Genomic DNA, 20,300 nt, shown 5'->3' with positions numbered 1-20,300 from the left:
TCTTGCTTTAGTTTCCAGATGATGTAAATCAGTAGAAGAATAATGAGCAGACAAATAATGAAACCAGCACCAAACACAATCTCCAGTTTACTTCTGAAGTCACTGCTATTTGTTTTACTGTTGGAAAATACATTTACAAGTGAATTCAAAAATGTAAAATATTTGGTTAAAATACCTTGACTATTTTCAACGAAAATGTGTCCACATGAGACCACAGCGCAGTAGAGGGTCTCATGGTGAGAGGAGCTCAAGTCTCTGGACAAGGTGTAGAAACATTTCCTCGACTGAATCAAAACACACACCATTTATACTAAAAGTCGAGTTAAAATAGGTTTAAGTCAAGACTTTTGATGAATCTAGTCTTAGTGATTGAAAGGCATAATTTAAAATAACTTTTTTAAAAACTTAAATCATTTTTTTTCTTCAGTTGATGTTAAAAGTTATAAAATCTGCCGTCTCAGTCCACAAGACTTTCAACAAAAACATCTTCTATTCGCTGAACTCGAAATCAAAGAGTCGAAGATCGTCCAATGAAATCAGAGAACTTACTTCCTTCCTCCTCTTGTGTTTCTACTTTAAAGTGTCGCGCCGAGAGTCTTTACCTCAAACTGTCGCGTTTGCTAAAGCTGTCGTGGAGATGCTGTCGTTCTTCTATCTGGCTGCTCTGCTCTGGATTGGAGGTGAAATAGATTTACTTTACTTTACAATAGTTACAAGTTATTTTCAGGAAAATTATCTTCTGCTTTTATAAATCCTTCCATATTACTTTGGATTCTAACTTCACATTCAATTATCTCTTCTTTGTCTTCCAGGGTGTGAAAATGTTTTTCTGAGATCCGTTCAAGTCGGACAAGATGTGAGTCTTCACTGCAGAACTCGGAGCAAATACGGGACAAGGACATGGATTCGATTTTTTACAGACAAGTTTCCCGAAATGTTATCTAAGAGAAATCCCTCAAGTGCAGGGAAACACGATCAATTAGTGACATTTGATCTGGATTTACATGGAATACGTTTGAATGACACAGGATTTTACTTCTGCCTAAAAGCTTGGCATTCTGATTTTAAGATTCTGAACGCAACTCTTTTGCAAGTTGAAGGTAAGGTGACCTCCTTATTGATTACATGTTTACTATTTATACTGTATGCGTACATTTTATTATAATGTATATGATTCACTGAAATAGTATCAAAATGAAGATAAATTTAAGATTTCTAAATACCATTTTTACTTTCTTCATTCATGACAGAAATAAAACCTGCGATCACTGATATCCAAGAGACTTCACCTGATGTCCAACGACCTCTTTTCAATCTACAATGTTCAGTTTCTTCTGGTTCAAAGAGTAACTCATGTACAGAGAGAGTTTACTGGTTCAAAACCAGAACTGAAGAGTCACCGAGCTTACTGGTCGCACGTCAAACCAGGCCTGAATTCTACGTCTGGATTGAGGGAACGCGTCTATAGTTTGTCCAGAGAAGAGAACTTTGCTGATGATGAGACGCTTCACTGTGCTGTGGCCTCATGTGGACACATTTTCTTTGGACAAGGAACCAAAAACAAAACTAACGGTATACATTAAATACTAGGACATGCATTTTTTATTCATCTTATCAGACATTTCCCCTTTTCCAGAAGATCAAGTTTACTCGTGGAAAACTGAAATAGTGTTGAGCTCTGCTCTCACCATCAGTCTGGGAGTTAACGTTCTACTGATGTACATCGTCAGGAAACACAACGGTAAGAAAGATCGTTAAGCTAACACTGTGTAGCATTGTGTCAGGATTATTTGCTTGATCTCTTCTTGACGTTAGGACTGTTCCTAAAATAAATTAAAAAATACAAATATAAAAAACAACATTTTTTTTGATCATCTAGCCACATTCTATACTTTATTTCTAAAGGCTGGTACTTTTTGCCGTCTTTGTCTTGTCCTGGTCCGAACAGTCTACAGTCGGTCGCTATTTTTTTTGATGTAAAGATAACAAAGTAGTCGTGAACATTTGTCAAGCTGAAATAAAATAATAAAGATTATATTTTATAAGTTGAACAGAGCATGAGGCTAATAGTATTTAAATGTTGATCTTGACTTAGACTGTCTTGCCCTGACACTCTCTGAACTTAAGTTTCTTGACCTCAACTTTGTTGTTTTAATTATGATGGTCAGTCCATTCTCAGTGTCATTTGAATTTTCAGAATATACATATATATTCATATTCATATACATATAAATATATATATATATATATATATATATATATATATATATATATATATATATATATATATATATATACTGTATGTACTGTATGTATATCTTTCTGACAAGTGAAACTTTAAATTGTGATGTTGTGTGATGCTATCTTTCATCAGTTCCTAACAGTCTGAACACACCAGATAACTTCCTGCCACAACCACTCGATCTCTTATCTCTTTTGCTTCTGTTTCCTTCTCTTTGGTGTTAACCTTTGATTTGATTGTGAGAAAACGTACTAGTGTTTCTACTTTATGGAAGGATAATAACCATGTATATAAAGTGTGGGAGTTAAAATCTCACTGTTTCCTGTTTAACAGTTGTTTTGTTCCAATCCAGCAGCTAACAGTTTCCAACCAGCAGCGACTGATGAACAACAGCACCAGCAGGTAGATATATTAAGGGATATTTATACATCCAAACATCACTTTTTAAAGATAATTTCTTATATCGCAGCAGGTAAACAATGAATATTTGGTTTATGCTGCACCAACATTCACCAAGAGGAAAAGTGGAAGGAAGGAAAGATGCACCAATATGGAGGAAAACGTGATATATTCTGGTGTTCGAGGGATGGAATAGAGCCTGTATCTTCAACTATGGACCAGTGGATTCTGGTTCACATTCAGAAACTATTATTGCTAGTGTTGTAAAGAAAACATAGGATTATTTTGTGGTGATATTAGTCAATAAGTAAGTAGACAAAATACAAGAATGAAATAAGATTATACAATTAGTGTAAGGTTGAAATAAAAAAATCTGATGCACTTAATTATCATCACAATATATAAATAATATATATTAAGCTTGAAGTAAAAATCCAACTTCCTGTACATGTTTGTGTCATGTTGAATTCCAAGTTTTCAGTGTTCAGTGCTAAAAGTGTGTTTTTATTAATAGTATGAATAAAATCCTTTGTAATAGATGTCTCTTTTCATTGAAATCTCTCAAGAAGTAAAAATGTGAATATTTAATTTAATACCTTTATATTTATTTCATGCTTCACAGGACTTGGGTGAACGTAAGGTCTGTCTATCAAGGTGAAGAAAGAGTCGAGCCAGAAGGCTTTTTATTTACTATTTCTATTCTTACCAATGATCATCAACCAAAAGAACTAACATGATGGATCTGAGAAGGTGAAATGAGGCCTGCTCTAGAGATCAGTGAGAGGCTCATCCATTAGAATGAAGCTCAAGATCTTTGAGGTGGACTCTAGACGAACATATTTTACATGTGATGAATATTAATTATACCCGCTGATACTGGTAAATATGACAGTTTCTGTATACTTTTGATGCTCCAGTAATGTTTCTCTGTGTATTGCTGCTGCTCAAGGTGTCTTCAGCACCTCGGACAGCTCCTTATACGCACCAAGAAGGCGCCAAAAATTGACTTCAACTTGCAACCTAAACTTTCAAGCACCTGGGATGTGTGGTTAACCACCTCCAGAGAGGTCACAGGTCAAAATCAGAGAGATAAGAAGAAACTTTGTCATGAGCATCTGTACTAAAAGAAAATGCCGCAAATTACAGACAACAGAGAAAAAAGGGAAAGAGAGTCACCTGGTCTAACACACACAAAAAGAAACACACATTTTGCTGCTTCATTTTGGTTAAATTTTCTTGGAATTATTTCTAATCTAACATTTGGAGAAATCTGGACATTCATGGAGACAGTTATTGCAACACTGTTTATTTTAAGATTGTGAAGCTCAATTACTCTTGTCACACACTCCACAAAAAATATACTTAAATTACCCACAAAATATTTTTTTTTAGCAATTACTTTTGTCAATTACTTTTTTTCCAAGCACCTTAAAAGTGCCTAAAAAGTTCGACTTTGGAATCAGAATTGAACTTAATTAAAGATAAAATGAAGTAGTTTTCTATTTTGAAACAGTTTCAGATCCAGCAGAAGAACTTGTTGTTCACAGTTGAATGGAAAGTTTCTTGTTGTTGAGGTCGTCAAACGCTCTTCCTGTCTATTGCTGCACAAGGTTTAGAAAAGTTGACTTTTTTTCATCTCTGCGTGTCAAGTAACCACACGAGAGCTGCACAAACATATAAACCCTCTGCAGACTTCATCCTGCACGAACATGCTCCATTGAGACAGGTCCATTTTTCAAGATGTTTAATAACTTTTTAACGTTTTATTATACTGCAGTTTTCAAAGCTTTAATGTAACATTAAAATATATAATCCAAAATCAATATTCTGATAAATATTTTATAAAACTGATAACGATTTACAATGAAAAATACAATTTTCATTTATTTTCACTTTCCTTAGCATATGTTAGCGTTCTTAATATGGTATTTTAGGATTATATATGGCATATGGTAGATCAGGATCTAACTAGGTTAGCATTAGAATAACTATAGCTCAGCATTAGATTTAGAATAGACTAGCATTAGATTCATGGATCTTATAGCATAGCATTAGATAGATATAGTTCATATTTATCCAAACTATGTCATTTAGGAAGAAGCTAGCTTTAAATTTTTGTGTAAATATATTTGAAAGAATTGTGTTTTCTCACATAGGAGTCATAAGACAGGAAGCCCATCAAGCCTCAGAGAGAAGAAGAAGACAGGAAGTCAGAGGCCATCGCTTGACAGGTTTTAACGTTGCACTCTAGACCACAGAGAGAGAAGACTTTCTGTTTAGCAGTTGGAGGCTGATGTGGGAGGTTCTTTCTCTGAGAGTGAGTGTTACTTGACGATAAACACATTTTATTTAGGTCTATTATTAACTTGTAGTCCATTTGTGTGATCAGGAATTAGATTAGATAAGATTGACTTTATTAAATGAATAGTACTTAGACTTTTGTTGCAGTAGTCATTAAAAGTGTACCATTAAACTTAAATGCTCCACCTATTCACCCATGCATTCATCCGTCCATCTATCCACCTGTCATGCCACCCACAAAACAGGTGAGGTTTAAAGTGTTTTTTAAAATTTAAGAGTCTTGGTACTTGCAGTATGACGGATGGAAGTTCTAGCAAAATGTTAATAAATCATGTCAGCTGTGGTCCTTATCCCTCATAGAACATAACGGATCAAACATTTTTTTATCTTTACTAAATCAGCATTGCAGTTCATGTAAAACTATAAGGTAGAACACATTTTCCTAGTACATTTCAAGTTGTTTTTTTCTTTGAACATGTGAAAAAATACGAAAAAAAAAAAAAAGGTTTCACCATCTATAACTGTGGCAAGGAAGGAGGAACTTTTCATTAGCCACAGAGGAGGTGTCGGACCAATAGCGTCTCTGACTCCTCTTGATCCCTCCCAGACTGACTTGAATGTCTATTTAATAGCGTCCGATGAAGTCAGTTCACTTGTTAGTGTCGAATGTTTTGGATTAACCGTCAAAATGCTTTTCGTCCTTTATCTGTCTCTATCTTTTTTCTGCCTGGCACGTAAGTAAATTCTACAATTGATAGACGTATATAAATACTCTTTTGGAGCGAGTACTAGTCATTAAATGTTGTGTTTGTGATTTTAAGTCGTACTTTTAAGTTTACTTTATATGTGAATTTCACATTGTTAGTATTTGTTTTATACAAGAGGTTTAGTTATAATGACTTTATAATAAAGTGCATTGTGTAGCAAACCTTTAGATTATAGTTGTGTTATTATTGTGACATTTTCCATTAGCTTATAAGTGTGGAGTGTGAATGATCATGACAGTGTCTAGATTCACCAGATTATTATTATATGTGTATATGATTTTATAACACAATTAATTACGCACAAAATTGTATGTATGAGATATCAGCGGTAGATTTCTGAGAAGTGAAGGTGCTTTTTGCAATCACCTGGAGGAATATTATATCTTTCAATTAAAGAATAATATAATTATGAACGAGACATTTTACAAATTGACGTCATGAGAGAGAGGTAACTTATCATATGTTGTGAAAGACAGTGTGTGAGAGTGTTTGTGTAAAACTTTAGGACGGCCGTGTACCATTCATCATCAACATCGGATTCCGGGAAATAAAACATAGTCTTGACACATTAAGTATCATATATTTGTATCATTTCAATGGTTAAAAATGTGCTTACATGATTTGGAATGATATGATAATTCTGTGTGAGAATTTTCTTGTTAAATGTTGTTGTTTTTTTGCCAATACAAGAAAGTGTAGGATTTAGATTTAAACTCACATGGAGACTTGAATTATTTAACACAACACGTCAGCTAACAGTTTTTATTCATTTATAACAATTATAGTGATTTTAAACTTGACCATCTATTGCATTTTTTTATGTTCCAGGATCTACAGGCACCGACTTCATACGAGTGAATGACGGGGAAAGTTTGAAACTACCTTGCAAATGCACTTCTCCTACTGTTTCGAGAAAGGTTACATATTTTTGGATAAGATCTGTTGGTAACAAAGTTCCTGAGGTTTTAGCAGGAACTTTCCCAAATTGTTCACCAGAAAAGCCAAACAACACTCGCTTCGATGCCACATGCGATGAAAAAAAAGAAACATTTATTCTGCAACTCAGCAGAGTGGAGGCGAGTGACTCTGGATTGTACTACTGTGTGGAAATAGATGATATAACGATTAAATATCTGAACACCACCTTTGTAGGAGTCAACGGTAAATTAACTCTGTTATGACAAAAAAAACAATTCAGAAGATCTTCAACAAATATTAAATTTACCTTTTTTTGCAGGACCTGAAACTGATATCCAGACTGACATCTCCTTCAATGGCTCCGGACACCTTCAGTGTTCAGTCTTCCCTGGTCCTGAGAGTCCAGGATGTTCGGAAGAGCCGACAGTCCACTGGTTCACATCCAGACAGGGTCAAGCGAGCATCCTACACACACATAAACACAGAGGTGATGAGTGTGTGAAGGAGTCTAGAACAGCTCAGCAGAAATGTGTCTACAACCTCGTCGGCAGCATTGCCTCGTCTGATTCTGAGACTCACTACTGCGCTGTGGTCGCATGTGGACAAGTCCTGTTTGGGAATGGGACCAAATTGGACACTGAAGGTGTGAAATGTTTAAAAGATTATAAAAGAACAACATGGTTTACTCACATATTTTCACAGTGAATCCATGTCCAAGTGTTCAGTTTGTGCTGGTTGCCATTAAGACTGTGCTTAATAATGTTGTTTTTTTCCCGCAGATATCTCTACTGACCTTCTGACAACTAGGTCAGCAGCTGTTGTCTCCATAGGTCTCGGAGTTATGGTTCTACTGATTTACCTCCTTACGATACTTGATGAATGTGTTGGTGAGTAAAGGAAACAAATATATATATATAAAGTTAAAGTATCAGAATTGATCAGACTTTATATTTATTTTATTTCATCTGCCGATATTTTTCCACATCTACTGAAGAACAACAAGTGCAGAAGGTAGGTATTTAGGATGTAAAAGGGAAAATGATTAAATCTGTTTTTCATTGCATTTTTCTGTTTCATTCATGCAGGGAAGTGTAGATTCATCCGTGCACTCTGTGGCCATTTTTACTCTGATGAAGGCTGGAGAGGGAGAATACAGAGCAGATGTGAATAGAAGACACATTCAAAAGTGATGAGAGGATTGTAAAGAAGAAGAAGAAGAAGAAGAAAAGGAGTGTCTCGATAAATATTTTTATTTTAATCCGAAACATTTATGAAGTTTCCTTTTTAGATTTTTTTTTTGCTTGTGTCATACAAAAGAAAAATAAAATAAATAAATAAATAAAATTGTGATGCTGTCATGGTAAAGAGCAGACCAGTGTTAATGGACAACAATTCAAGAGTGTTATTACTTTGTTTCTTTATAATCAAGTGACCACAGAAACTAAAGGAAACCTTACAAGGAAGTGTTTCTGTCTAACACTTTATCTTGTTTGTATTTTTCTTCTTTAATAAAACTGAAATAAACTTTTGAATAAAAGTAACAACTACTTTTGTCTCAACTTGTGTTAATCCTCAACCTCACAACATTAAAATCATATATTTATTAAAGTATCTATCACATTTTAATTTATAAACATATTTAAACAAGTTAACTTGATCAATTGTGGCCTCATTAAATGATCAAATATTAAGATAAATGTTTTTGTCTGAGGAAGGTCTCTGTGGTTTTGTCACATGCAGTGAGAAGAAGAAACAGGTTTTCTTGAGGTCATGAAGACAGAGACCGGAAGTTTGAATACGTGACCAAAGTAACATGAAAGTTTCCATACAAGCTCAGATTATATTGTGTAATATCTGACATCTGTGACGTTCAAACATGTTTCATCTTTTCTGTGAATTTTAATAAAGATAAACATGGAATCAAAAATGAATAAAAACGTTTGTGACTCACAGAAGGTTGTGTGATGATGACTGGTGTTGCTATCTTGACGATCAGACAAAATCCTGAGTTAAAAACACCAGAAGTTTTCATTTCGATGTTGAATTAAAATCTCTCAGAGAGAAAAGCTGTCAGAAAGTTCAGTGTCAACAGAGCACATAAACAGACAACAATATGAATGTTAAAAAAAAAAACTGTAATTTGATGATGGAGTTATGTCTGTTAAAATTGCAGACTTTAAACAAAACACACAACATTTATACTAGAAGTCGAGTTAAAGTAGGTTTAAGTCAAGAATTGTGCTGAATCTAGTCTTAGTGATTGAAGGCATCTTTTAAAATAACTTTTTAAAAAACCTAAATCATTATTTTTTTCTTCAGTTGATAGTAAAAGTTATAACATCCAGTCCACAAGACTTTCAACAAAGACTTCTTCCATTCGCTGAACTCAAAATCAAAGAGTCCAAGATCGTCCAATGAAATGAGAGAACTTACTTCCTCCCTCCTCTTGTGTTTCTACTTCAAAGTATTGCGAGTCTTTACCTCAAACTGTCGCGTTTGCTGAAGCTGTCGTGGAGATGCTGTCGTTCTTCTATCTGGCTGCTCTGCTCTGGATTGGAGGTGAGTCTTGGTTTCGATGATAAAATAATAATCACTGACTCAAGTTGAAACAGTTTCACTTTATTTTATAATAGTTCCTTTTCCTTTTCAGAGAAATTATGGTCTGGTTTTTCAAATCCTTTAATATTACTTTCCTGTTGGGATTCTAACATAGATTTTCTTGTCTTATCTTTGTTTTCCAGGGTGTGAAAGATTTTTTCTGAGATCTGTTCAAGTCGGACAAGATGTGAGTCTTCACTGCAGAACTCAGAGCAAATACGGGACAAGGACATGGATTCGATTTTTTACAGACAAGTTTCCTGAACTGTTATCTAAGAAAGATCCCTTCAACTCACCTGATGTTTCAAATGTTAGGAAAGACTATCAATTATTGACATTTGATCTGGATTTACATGGATTACATTTGAATGACACAGGATTTTACTTCTGCTGTGAAGCGTGGCATTCTGATTTTAAGATTCTGAACGCAACTCTTTTGCAAGTTGAAGGTAAGGTGACCTCCTTATTTAATACATATTTACTACTTACTTTATACTGTATGCGTACATTTCATTATAATGTATATTATTCACTGAACTAGTATCAAAATGAAGATAAATTTACCATTTTTACTTTCTTCATTCATGACAGAAATAAAACCTGCGATCACTGATATCCAAGAGACTTCACCTGATGTCCAACGACCTCCTTTCAATCTACAATGTTCAGTTTCTTCTGGTTCAAAGAGTAACTCATGTACAGAGAGAGTTTACTGGTTCAAATCCAGAACTGAAGAGTCACCGAGCTTACTGGTCGTACGTCAAACCAGGCCTGATGATTGCACCTCGAATTCTACGTCTGGATTGAGGGAATGCGTCTACAGTTTGTCCAGAGATAAGAACTTTGTTGATGATGAGACGCTTCACTGTGCTGTGGTCTCATGTGGACACATTTTCTTTGGACACAGAACCAAAAAGAAAACTAACGGTATACATTAAATACTAGGACATGCATTTTTTATTCATCTTATCAGACATTTCCTCTTTTACAGAAGATCAAGTTCACTCGTGGAAAACTGAAATAGTGTTGAGCTCTGCTCTCACCATCAGTCTGGGAGTTAACGTTCTACTGATGTACATCGTCAGGAAACACAACGGTAAGAAAGATCTTTAAGCTAACACTGTGTGAAATTCACACTGTGAGGATTATTTGCTTGATCTCTTTTTGACATTAGGACTGTACCTTAAACACATTTTAAAAAATATATATAAAAAACTTTATTTTGATCATTTAGCCACATTCTATACTTTTATTTCTAAAGGCTGGTACTTTTTTGCCGTCTTTGTCTTGTCCTGGTCCGAACAGTCTACAGTCGGTCGATAACTTCTTTGATCTGAAGACAACAAAGATTGCAAACATTTGTCGAGCTGAAATAACATAATTAAGATTTTATTTTATAAGTTGAACCAAGCATGAAGCTAATATTATTTAAATGTTGGACTGTCTTGCCCTGACACAAGTTTCTTGACCTCAACTTTGTTTTTTTTAAATTATGATGGTCAGTCCATTCTCTGTGTCATTTGGAATTGCAAAATATAAATATATATTTTGTATACGTATATATATATATATATATATATATATATAAATAACGTATATATATATATATAAATATATATGTATCTTTCTGACAATTGAAACTTTAAATTGTGATGTTGTGTGATCCTATCTGTCATCAGTTCCTAACAGTCTGAACACACCAGACAACTTCCTGCCACAATCACTCGATCTCTTATCTTTTTTGCTTCTGTTTCCTTCTCTTTGGTGTTAACCTCTGATTTGATTGTAAGAGAACTTACAAGTGTTTCTACTGTATGGAAGGAAATAACCGTGTTTCTAAAGTGTGGGCGGGAAACTCTCACTGTTTCCTGTTTAACAGTTTTTTTCAATCCAGCAGCTAACAGTTTCCAACCAGCAGAGACTGAACAACAGCACCAGCAGGTAGATATATTAAGGGATATTTATACATCCAAACATCACTTTTTAAAGATAATTTCTTATATCGCAGCAGGTAAACAATGAACATTTGGTTTATGCTGCACCGACATTCACCAAGAGGAAAAGTGGAAGGAAGGAAAGATGTACAAATATGGAGGAAAACGTGATATATTCTGGTGTTGAAGGGATGGAATAGAGCCTGTATCTTCAACTATGGACCAGTGGATTCTGGTTCACATTCAGAAACTATTATTGCAAGAACATAGGATTTTTTTCTGTTGATATTAGTCAATAAGTAAGTAGACAAAATACAAGAATGAAATAAGATGAAACAATAAGTGTCAGGTTGAAATTTAAAAAAATAAAAAAATCTGATGCACTAAATTATTATCACAATATATAAATTAATATATATTAAGCTTGAAGATAAAATCCAACTTCCTGTACATGTTTGTGTCATGTTGAATTCCAAGTTAAAACTGTGTTTTTACACAGTATGAATAAAATCCTTTGTAATAGATGTCTCTTTTCATGTCTCTCAAGACGTAAAACTGTGAATACTCAATGTAATACCTTTATATACATTTCCTGAATCACAGGACTTTGATGAACGTTAGGTCTGTCTATCCAGCTGAAAAAAGAGTCGAGCCAGAAGGCTTTTTATTTACTATTTCTATTCATACCAATGATCATCAACCAAACAAACTAACATGATGGATCTGAGAAGGTGAAATGAGGCCTGCTCTAGAGATCAGTGAGAGGCTCATCCATTAGAATGAAGACCAAACGGCTTCATCCTTCAGACGAAACATAGATAATTAAATAGATAATTTTATTTATCTTCGGAAATCGGAAATCGGAAATTCACAATTCAAGCAGAAGATTTACAGATGAACACGTTTAAAAAAAATAAAAAGCAAGAATACAGAGTTTTGCTAACTTTGGGAATGTACATAGTCAGGTATCAGACCAAACGGCCTCAGAAAAACCTCCGTCAGACGAAAGCCTCAGAATGAACGACCTCAGACGAAAGCCTCAGAATGAACGACCTCAGACGAAGCAGCCTCAGACAAAACGGCGTCAGACAAACCTCCGTCAGATCGAACTTTGTCAACCTTCAAAATAAAAGGCCCCAGAAAAAACTACATCAGATAGCGTGTGGTAAAAATAAGCAAACCATTTTATTGCAAATTAAACCGGAAGTGCATGTGATAACAATGTGATATTAGACAAATCGACATCAGATAGCATCTGGGAAAAAAATCACCGGACCATTTTATTTCGAATAAAACCGGAAATACATGTGATGTTACACGTCAACATGCCATCGGATTTTGTAGTATAGTTATCACATGAATTTTGGTTTTCATTCGAAATAAAAATTATACGTTTATTTTTTTTTCTATATGCTATCCGATGTCGTTTTGTCTAATATCACGTCATTATCACATGCATTTCCTGTTTTATTTAAAATAGAAGGAGCGATATTTTTTGTTTCCAGACGCTATCTAATGTAGTTTTGTCTGGGGACTTTTATTTTGAAGGTTGACAAAGTTCGATCTGACGGAGGTTTGTCTGAGGCCGTTTTGTATGAGGCTGCTTCGTCTGATGGATGAAGCCGTTTGGTCTGATACCTGACGATGTCCTAAAATGTACTGCCCAGACCTCAGCGAAAGGTGGTAAGATTTTTTCATTTCCTCTCTTTAATTCGGCTTTTACTACCGAGTTGAACGTGAGTGACAGCTGGTACCCACGTGACAGCTGCTGTTCTCTTCAAAAGATCCCGCTCTGCACGCCTGTCAGTGATGCAGCGTCATCAGTGACGTCATCGGTGCTGAATGTAGGACTTCTGAATGTTCGCTCCATTACTAATAAATCCTTTATCCTTAATGATCTTTTCACAAGAGTTAATTTTGATTTATTATGTCTTTCTGAGACTTGGCAGAGAGAGGAAGAGTTTATTCATCTGAACGAACTCTGTCCAGTAGGGAGCGCTTTCCTGGGGAAGCCTCCCCTCTCTGGTCATGGGGTAGGTCTTGCTACAGTCTATAGGGAGAGTTGTTCTTGCAAAGTGATTCAGACACAGGAATTCACTTCTTTTGAGTCTCAGCTGATCTTGGTTGGTTCTAGAAGAACTTTCTATTGTGTGTCAATCTACCGTCCACCTGGTCCTGCGGCGGTGTTCTTGAAAGACTTCAGTGACTTCTTATCTTCCATTATTCAAATGGAATCTGTTCTTATTCTTGGAGACTTTAATCTTCATGTTGATGACGTCACATCTTGCTCTGCTAAAGAACTTTTAACTATAACAGAAGCCTTTAATTTTGAGCAACATGTTTCTGAACCCACTCATCAAAAAGGCCACACTTTAGACTTTTTACTCTTGGCCTGGACATCTCTAATGTGATCATCATGATGTCCATCTGAGTGATCATTCTCTTGTCTTGTTTAACCTGGACTTTATCCCTGAACCTAAGCCTTTGAAAGTTAGGTCTCAGAGACGCGTCATCTTAGCTAATACTGCAGACAGTTTTTCTGCTATGTTTGACCCTCTTTCCTTTGATGACTGCCCAAACGTGGAAAGTTTGATTCACTGTTTCACTACTCATTGTGTTGAAATACTAGATCAAGTGGCACCTGTTAAATCAAACTTGAAAATTCAGAAAAAACGGTGCCCTTGGACAAATGAAGATCTCCTGAGTCTGAAGAGACTTTGTCGAAAGACCGAGCGTATCTGGAAGTCCACTAAACTTGAGGTGCACAGACTTCACCTCAGGGATCTGATGACTTCTTACAATGGGATGGTAGAAACTGCTAGATCTGATTACATCAGAAAACTGGTAGCAGCAAATAAGAAAAACCCCAAAGTGTTGTTTGACATGATTAATTCTCTCGTGTCTCCTGCTCCTCAAATCACGCCTGTCTTCTGTGAAGCTGACATCAATGCATTGTTGACGTTTTTTCAGTGACAAAATTAAATTGATCAAAGAGAAAATCTCTCCCCCTTTGTTGGGAACCCCTACTGTCTCTGAGCCCCTCTCCTCCTCTTGGTCTACCTTCACTGCTGTATCTTTAGGTGATATTTCGGAACTAGTGAACAAGATGAAACCCTCCTCTCGCTCAGATGACGTCCTTCCTTGTAGGCTTTTTATCAAAGTATTTGATGTAATTGGCCCCTGGGTTACCAATATGGTGAACCTCTCCCTTTCCACAGGGGTTTTTCCCAATGCATTTAAACATGCCATTGTAAAGCCTCTGCTCAAAAAGCCAGGCTTAGACCCAACTGAGCTCAGTAATTTCAGGCCTATTTATAAGCCCCCTTTCTTGTCCAAGTTCTTGGAGAAGGTGGTGTCTGAGCAGCTGTCTTTGTTCCTGGATCAGAGCGACATCCATGAGAAGTTTCAGTCTGGCTTCCGTAAACATCACTCTACGGAGACAGCTTTACTGAAGGTGTCTAGTGACATCATGATGTCGGCTGACTCTGGTAAATTCACTGTTCTGGTTCTCTTGGATCTGTCCTCAGCCTTTGACACAGTTGATCACCAGATCCTGCTGAAAAGACTGAGGGATGAAGTGGGACTGTCTGGGTCTGTGTTAGAATGGTTCTCATCATACCTTTCTGGGCGCAGTTTTAGTGTATCTGCCAATCAAATGAGGTCTGAATCGGCAGATCTGATGTGTGGAGTCCCTCAAGGTTCTGTTCTGGGTCCTTTATTGTTTTTGCTGTACTTGATTCCCCTTGGTAAAATCATTCAGAGATTTCTGATGTTTCTTATCACATTTTTGCTGATGACATCCAGCTCTGCTGCTCTTTTGATCCAACTGAGCCCCAGAGGCTGAACAGCTTAGTCAATTGTTTGCTAGAAATCAAACAATGGCTGAGTGAAAACACTCTGCAGCTAAATGTGGACAAAACTGAAACTCTGGTGATTGCTCCTGATAATAAGATTCCAGGGTTGTGTTATCAGTTTTTCTTGCCCTTTAAAGTATATACTTTATTGAATATTGTTTTGATTGTTTAAGCGCTTTGTGACCCTGGTCTGGAAAAGCGCTATACAAACTTATTTACATATTTTACATGTGATAAATATGAATTATACCAGCTGATACTGGTAAATATGACAGTTTCTGATATACAAGATACTTTTGATGCTCCAGTAATGTTTCTCTGCATATTGCTGCTGCGCGAGGCGTCATCAGCACCTCGGACAGCTCCTTGAACCCACCAAGAAGGCGCTAAAAATTGACTTCAACTTGCAGTCTGAACTTTCAAGCACCTGGGAAGTTTGGTAAACCAACTCTAGGGAGATCAAGTGTCACAACCAGAGAAAGATAAGAAGGTAAAACAACATGACAAGAGCATCAGGACATCAAAAACAGGGGTATGACTGACAACAACTCAAAACCGCGACTGACATCACTGATCTTTTCAAACAAACCTTTTTGTGTTCAACAGGAAGTAGCAGTAGCTCAAGTGTAGCAAACAAAAAGTGAACCTGCAAGGAAGTGTGTGTATGTGTGAGCGTGTGTGTGTGTGGGTGTGAAGAATCTCTGTGGTGGTTGAGGTTTCCTTGCATAAGTATGGCCTCAGTTTGCGTAAGTGAATCAAACACTGGTTTCATTCGTTTTCTTTTGCTGCCATCTTTTGGAAATGAACTGAATAAAAATATTCATTAAATATATAATTATAATAATGTTGTAAATGTTAGTGTAATTTCTTTATGTATTATATTTAATTCGATTTTTTTACTTAATTACTTAATTAAGTTTAAATATTTGGTCATACGTGTATGACATGCACAACATTAAACTAGATCTCCATAACAGATACATACATACATACAGTACATACACACACACACACATATACATACATATATATATAAATATATTTAAAGTATATATATTACTTCTAATTTTTAACAAATATATTAAAAAAAAATAGCAAATTACAATCTTTTTAATTAATGCAAGATATTATTGTTTTTGCTATTTATATTTTGTATGTCCGCGTGAATTTTATTATTGTATCTCTTTATTAACTTGACCATTATATATTAACGAACCATCTTGTCTCTGTGCTTCACAGAAAACATCGAAGAAAATCAGTCATTTTCTCGAAAACATCGAAGAAAATGTTGAATAGATGATAAAAATCATATTCAGAAAGGGTTTGAAAATAAAGTTTTTACATCAATTATTTTTTTCAATAACTGCAATGCTTTACTCTAGTCTTTGTTGTTTTTCTTTGACATATGTTCTTCTTTGTCTTTATCTTTAGACTTAGTTTGTGTCATCTTGTTCTTTCTCTTTATGTTCTTCTTCTTATTTTATTTTTTATTTATTATTTTTTATTGTTTATGAAAAATTGCTGGCTATTGGAAAAATAATATAAATAAATATATTTATTAATGATAATCCACAACAATTCACGATTCATGCAAAATTTAAAAAAAGTCACTTCATGTTTCTTTCATCAAGGGTTTCTGCAAAGAGAAAGAAAAAGAAATGAACTTGGAATTAAGATCAAATCTTAAATATATTAATTGTTTTACCTGAATCAGAAACACAGAAGAAGCAGAAAGTTAAATTATAACTTCCTCAGTTATTTCTCTTGAATATATTCTCAAAATTGAGACCACAAATTGCAGTCACTTTTTCCATTATAGATAGACAAAGAGCAACATTTCGGTTACATTTAAGGTGTAAAACTGTTCAGTAAATGTATTATTATTGCTAGTTTTAAAAAAAAAACTTGGTTGTACTTCACACACTTTATTCAGGACCTAAAAAATAAACATTTGGAAAAAAAAAGGTGCATTGTTCATTGCAAGAAAAGTAAACATGGACATACATCTCACATTTGACTCTCACTTTCTGTCTGGAGACCGACCCTTTGTAGCGATATTTGGGGGGTTCTGTTTCTTCCTGATTAGATCACACAACACAACATCGTAGAGGCCTTTGCTAGTCTTCTTTTCCTTCTTCTTGAAGTGAGGGGTGAGAGGTGAAGTGAACTTTTTATTTTATTTATTTTACATATTTAAAAAGTCATTAGCAATTGCAATCCATGTCCACTGACAGAAGGAGAGATAAACAGATATAATTTTACAATTTATTCTTAATGTAGTCTCAGAATTTTCACTTTATAATCGTACTTTAATCTGAATTGTCTGATTAAATGCAGCATTATCACTTGAATCTTCTTTATTATTTTTGCGAAGTTGTCACAAGTTATGAAACTTAAATATATGTCACCTCAATTTTCAAAATATATTCTTTAATATTTGGATAAATAGACACAAAGATTACCTTTTCCTGGAGTCGTCACCTTTTGGTTCTTTGCTAGAACACAAGAAGGTTAATTTCATTAAATCAAGTTGTTATAAAAAAAAAAAGAATGCAATGAAAACATTGCTTACCTGAAGTCTGATAGATATCTATGTAGTGAATCATGATTTTGTTTGATTTGTATTTATTTACATAACTCTAATCCTAACTCTATTTGCACTGATTCTTTAAAATAAGATAACTCATTGACTCATGATCAACTGCATTTTGAAACGCTTACATTTTTAACAACATGATTTAATTAATTTAATCATTTATTTTAAGAGGGACATTTGTCAGTGATGTAACAATCTATAAACAATTATTTAACCATATATAAACCAATTTATGAAGTGAATCAAAATTGTGCAACAGGAGAGTAAGCACTCACTAAGACATGCGTCTCCGAGCTGAACCACAAACACCACAGAAAAGAGAAGTCACACTTTTAACTGAAACAAGAGTTTGTTCAAGTGGTTTTCTCAGCTCTCGTCTAGAGGTGCTGCCTGTGGGGTTTTCCTCCCAGATTAGGCACAGTTTCACTAAGATCAAGACCAAGTGTCAGAAACCTCACTGACACCAACCAAGTGATCAGCCTCATACTTCTGCATCAAAGACTTCGACTACAAGGACTTTATTGATTAGTTGAATTATTTTCTTTTTATATTGAAGCTCTGTTTGACACACTCACTACACAAGTCACTCTAAAAAACATCACTACCTCTAAAGTAATTAACATGTCTCCTCTCTGAATGAATTTGTTGTCTAAAGAAACATGTCTTTAAATTATTTTCTTCTTTCAACTTTCTGTTGCTCAACAAACTATTTTATATTCATCGAGATGTTCAGCAACATTACAAATAAACCTGTGATGAGGAAGAAACTGGTTCTGCTTCACTAAGATAACATATGTTATCAGAACAATTGGTTTGTTTGACTAATAATCAAATGAGTACAGGTTAAATATCATGGCTCTAATGAAGAGGTTTAAAAATGTTTAACTATGTATGAAAATTTTATCGATTAAAATAACAAGTAAAAAATGTAAGTCTTGATTTTGAGACAAGAATACCATCGAAGAAAATGTTGAATAGATGAGAAAATCATATTCAGAAAGGGTTTGAAAATATCGTTTTTACATAAATTATTTTTTTCAATAACTGCACTTAAACAATGTTTTCCTCCTCAATAAAAAAAAATAATATTCTATTTATTAATGATAATCCACAACAATTCACGATTCATGCAAAATTAAAAAAAGTCACTTCATGTTTCTTTCATCAAGGGTTTCTGCAAAGAGAAACAAACAGAAATGTACTGAAAATTAAGATCAAATCTTAAATATATTAATTGTTTTACCTGAATCAGAAACACAGAAGAAGCATAAAGTTGAATTATAACTTCCTCAGTTATTTCTCTTGAATATATTCTCAAAATTGTGACCAGAAATTGCGGTCACTTTTTCCATTATAGATAGACAAAGAGCAACATTTCTGTTACATTAAAATAAGTACAACTGATCAGTAAATTAATTTTTATTGCTAGTTTTAATAAAAGAAACTTGGTTGTACTTCACACACTTTATTCAAGACCTCAATAATAAACATTTGGAAAAAAAACGGTGCATTGCTCATTGCTAGAAAAGTTAACAGGGACATAATTCTCACATTTGACTCTCACTTTCTGTCTGAAGCCCGACCCTTTGTACTGATATGTATATGTATGTATGTTTCTGTTTCTTCCTGATTAGATAACACAACACAACATCGTAGAGGCCTTTGCTAGTCTTCTTTTCCTTCTTCTTGAAGTGAGGGGTGAGAGGTGAGGTGAACTTTTTATTTTATTTATTTTACATATTTAAAAAGTCATTAGCAATTGCAATCCATGTCCACTGACAGAAGGAGAGATAAACAGATATAATTGCACACTTTATTCTTAATGTAGTCTCAGAATTATCACTTTATAATCTTACTTTAATCTGAATTGTCTGATTAAATGCAGCATTATCACTTGAATCTAATACTTTTGATTTAAAAATTATAATTCTACAGGATTTAGGGGGGCAGGATTTGAAGATTAAAGATGGAATTCTGATTTTAAAGTTCCTCTTTGGTCTTAATCCCTTTGTGTTGAACATAATTGATATATTTTTTTATTATGTTTGCGAAGTTGTCACAAGCTATAAAGCTTAAATATATGTCATCTCAATTTTCAAAATATATTTTTTAATATTTGGATAAATAGACACAAAGATTACCTTTTCCTGGATGAGACGTCAACTTGTGGTTCTTTGCTGAAACACAAAAAGGTTATTTTCATTAAATCAAGTCGCTACATTAAAAAAAAAAGAATGCAATTAAAACATTGCTTACCTGAAATCGATAGATATCTATGTAGTGAATCATGCTTTCTATCGCAATTCCTTCTTTGGATAACAGATCTATTTCAGAGAACCTTGCACAAACCAAAGGACATCTGTAATATATTTTTAACCATTGGGTCCTTCACCTATTACCACCAAATCTTGCTACTGGACAGCAAACGGAAGAACGGGCGTTAAACCTGGTCCTGTGGAGTAAAATGGGCTTAGAGGGTCAGAATTCGTGACCCTCTGAGACAGAAGTCGGTGAAGATGGCTCATCTACCTTGAGGAATAAACAGATTCCTCAGAATTAGTTTGCTGATCTTTTTGAATAAAGACCCACTTGAGATGTTCTAATGTATGAACATGCGTAGATGTGTATGTGTACATGTATGTGGATGGATCTATGTAACACAAAGTGTCTGATTGACTAAAGAAAGAAATG

The 20,300-nt window shown here is 34.7% G+C and overlaps 1 protein-coding gene and 1 pseudogene across 1 annotated transcript; both read left to right on the top strand.

Moving 5' to 3' along the window:
• The first annotated feature begins 632 nt into the window (after positions 1 to 632).
• Positions 633 to 4,869, top strand: LOC148071898 (uncharacterized; annotated as a pseudogene).
• Positions 4,870 to 5,630: 761 nt separating this feature from the next.
• On the top strand, positions 5,631 to 11,666 carry LOC148071897 (uncharacterized). The gene is made up of 8 exons (XM_087798610.1): positions 5,631 to 5,676; positions 6,947 to 7,270; positions 9,133 to 9,186; positions 9,369 to 9,674; positions 9,817 to 10,152; positions 10,217 to 10,321; positions 11,120 to 11,166; positions 11,234 to 11,666. The coding sequence occupies exons 1-8, from the start codon at positions 5,631 to 5,633 to the stop codon at positions 11,357 to 11,359; spliced, it is 1,344 nt and encodes a 447-aa protein (XP_087654736.1). The 3' UTR covers positions 11,360 to 11,666.
• Positions 11,667 to 20,300: the final 8,634 nt, after the last annotated feature.

The sequence above is a fragment of the Callionymus lyra genome, chromosome 9 (assembly GCF_982586985.1).
Source record: "Callionymus lyra chromosome 9, fCalLyr1.hap1.1, whole genome shotgun sequence".
In the NCBI taxonomy this organism is placed as follows: Eukaryota; Metazoa; Chordata; class Actinopteri; order Syngnathiformes; family Callionymidae; genus Callionymus; species Callionymus lyra.
This window is presented reverse-complemented; position numbering and strand designations above follow the sequence as displayed.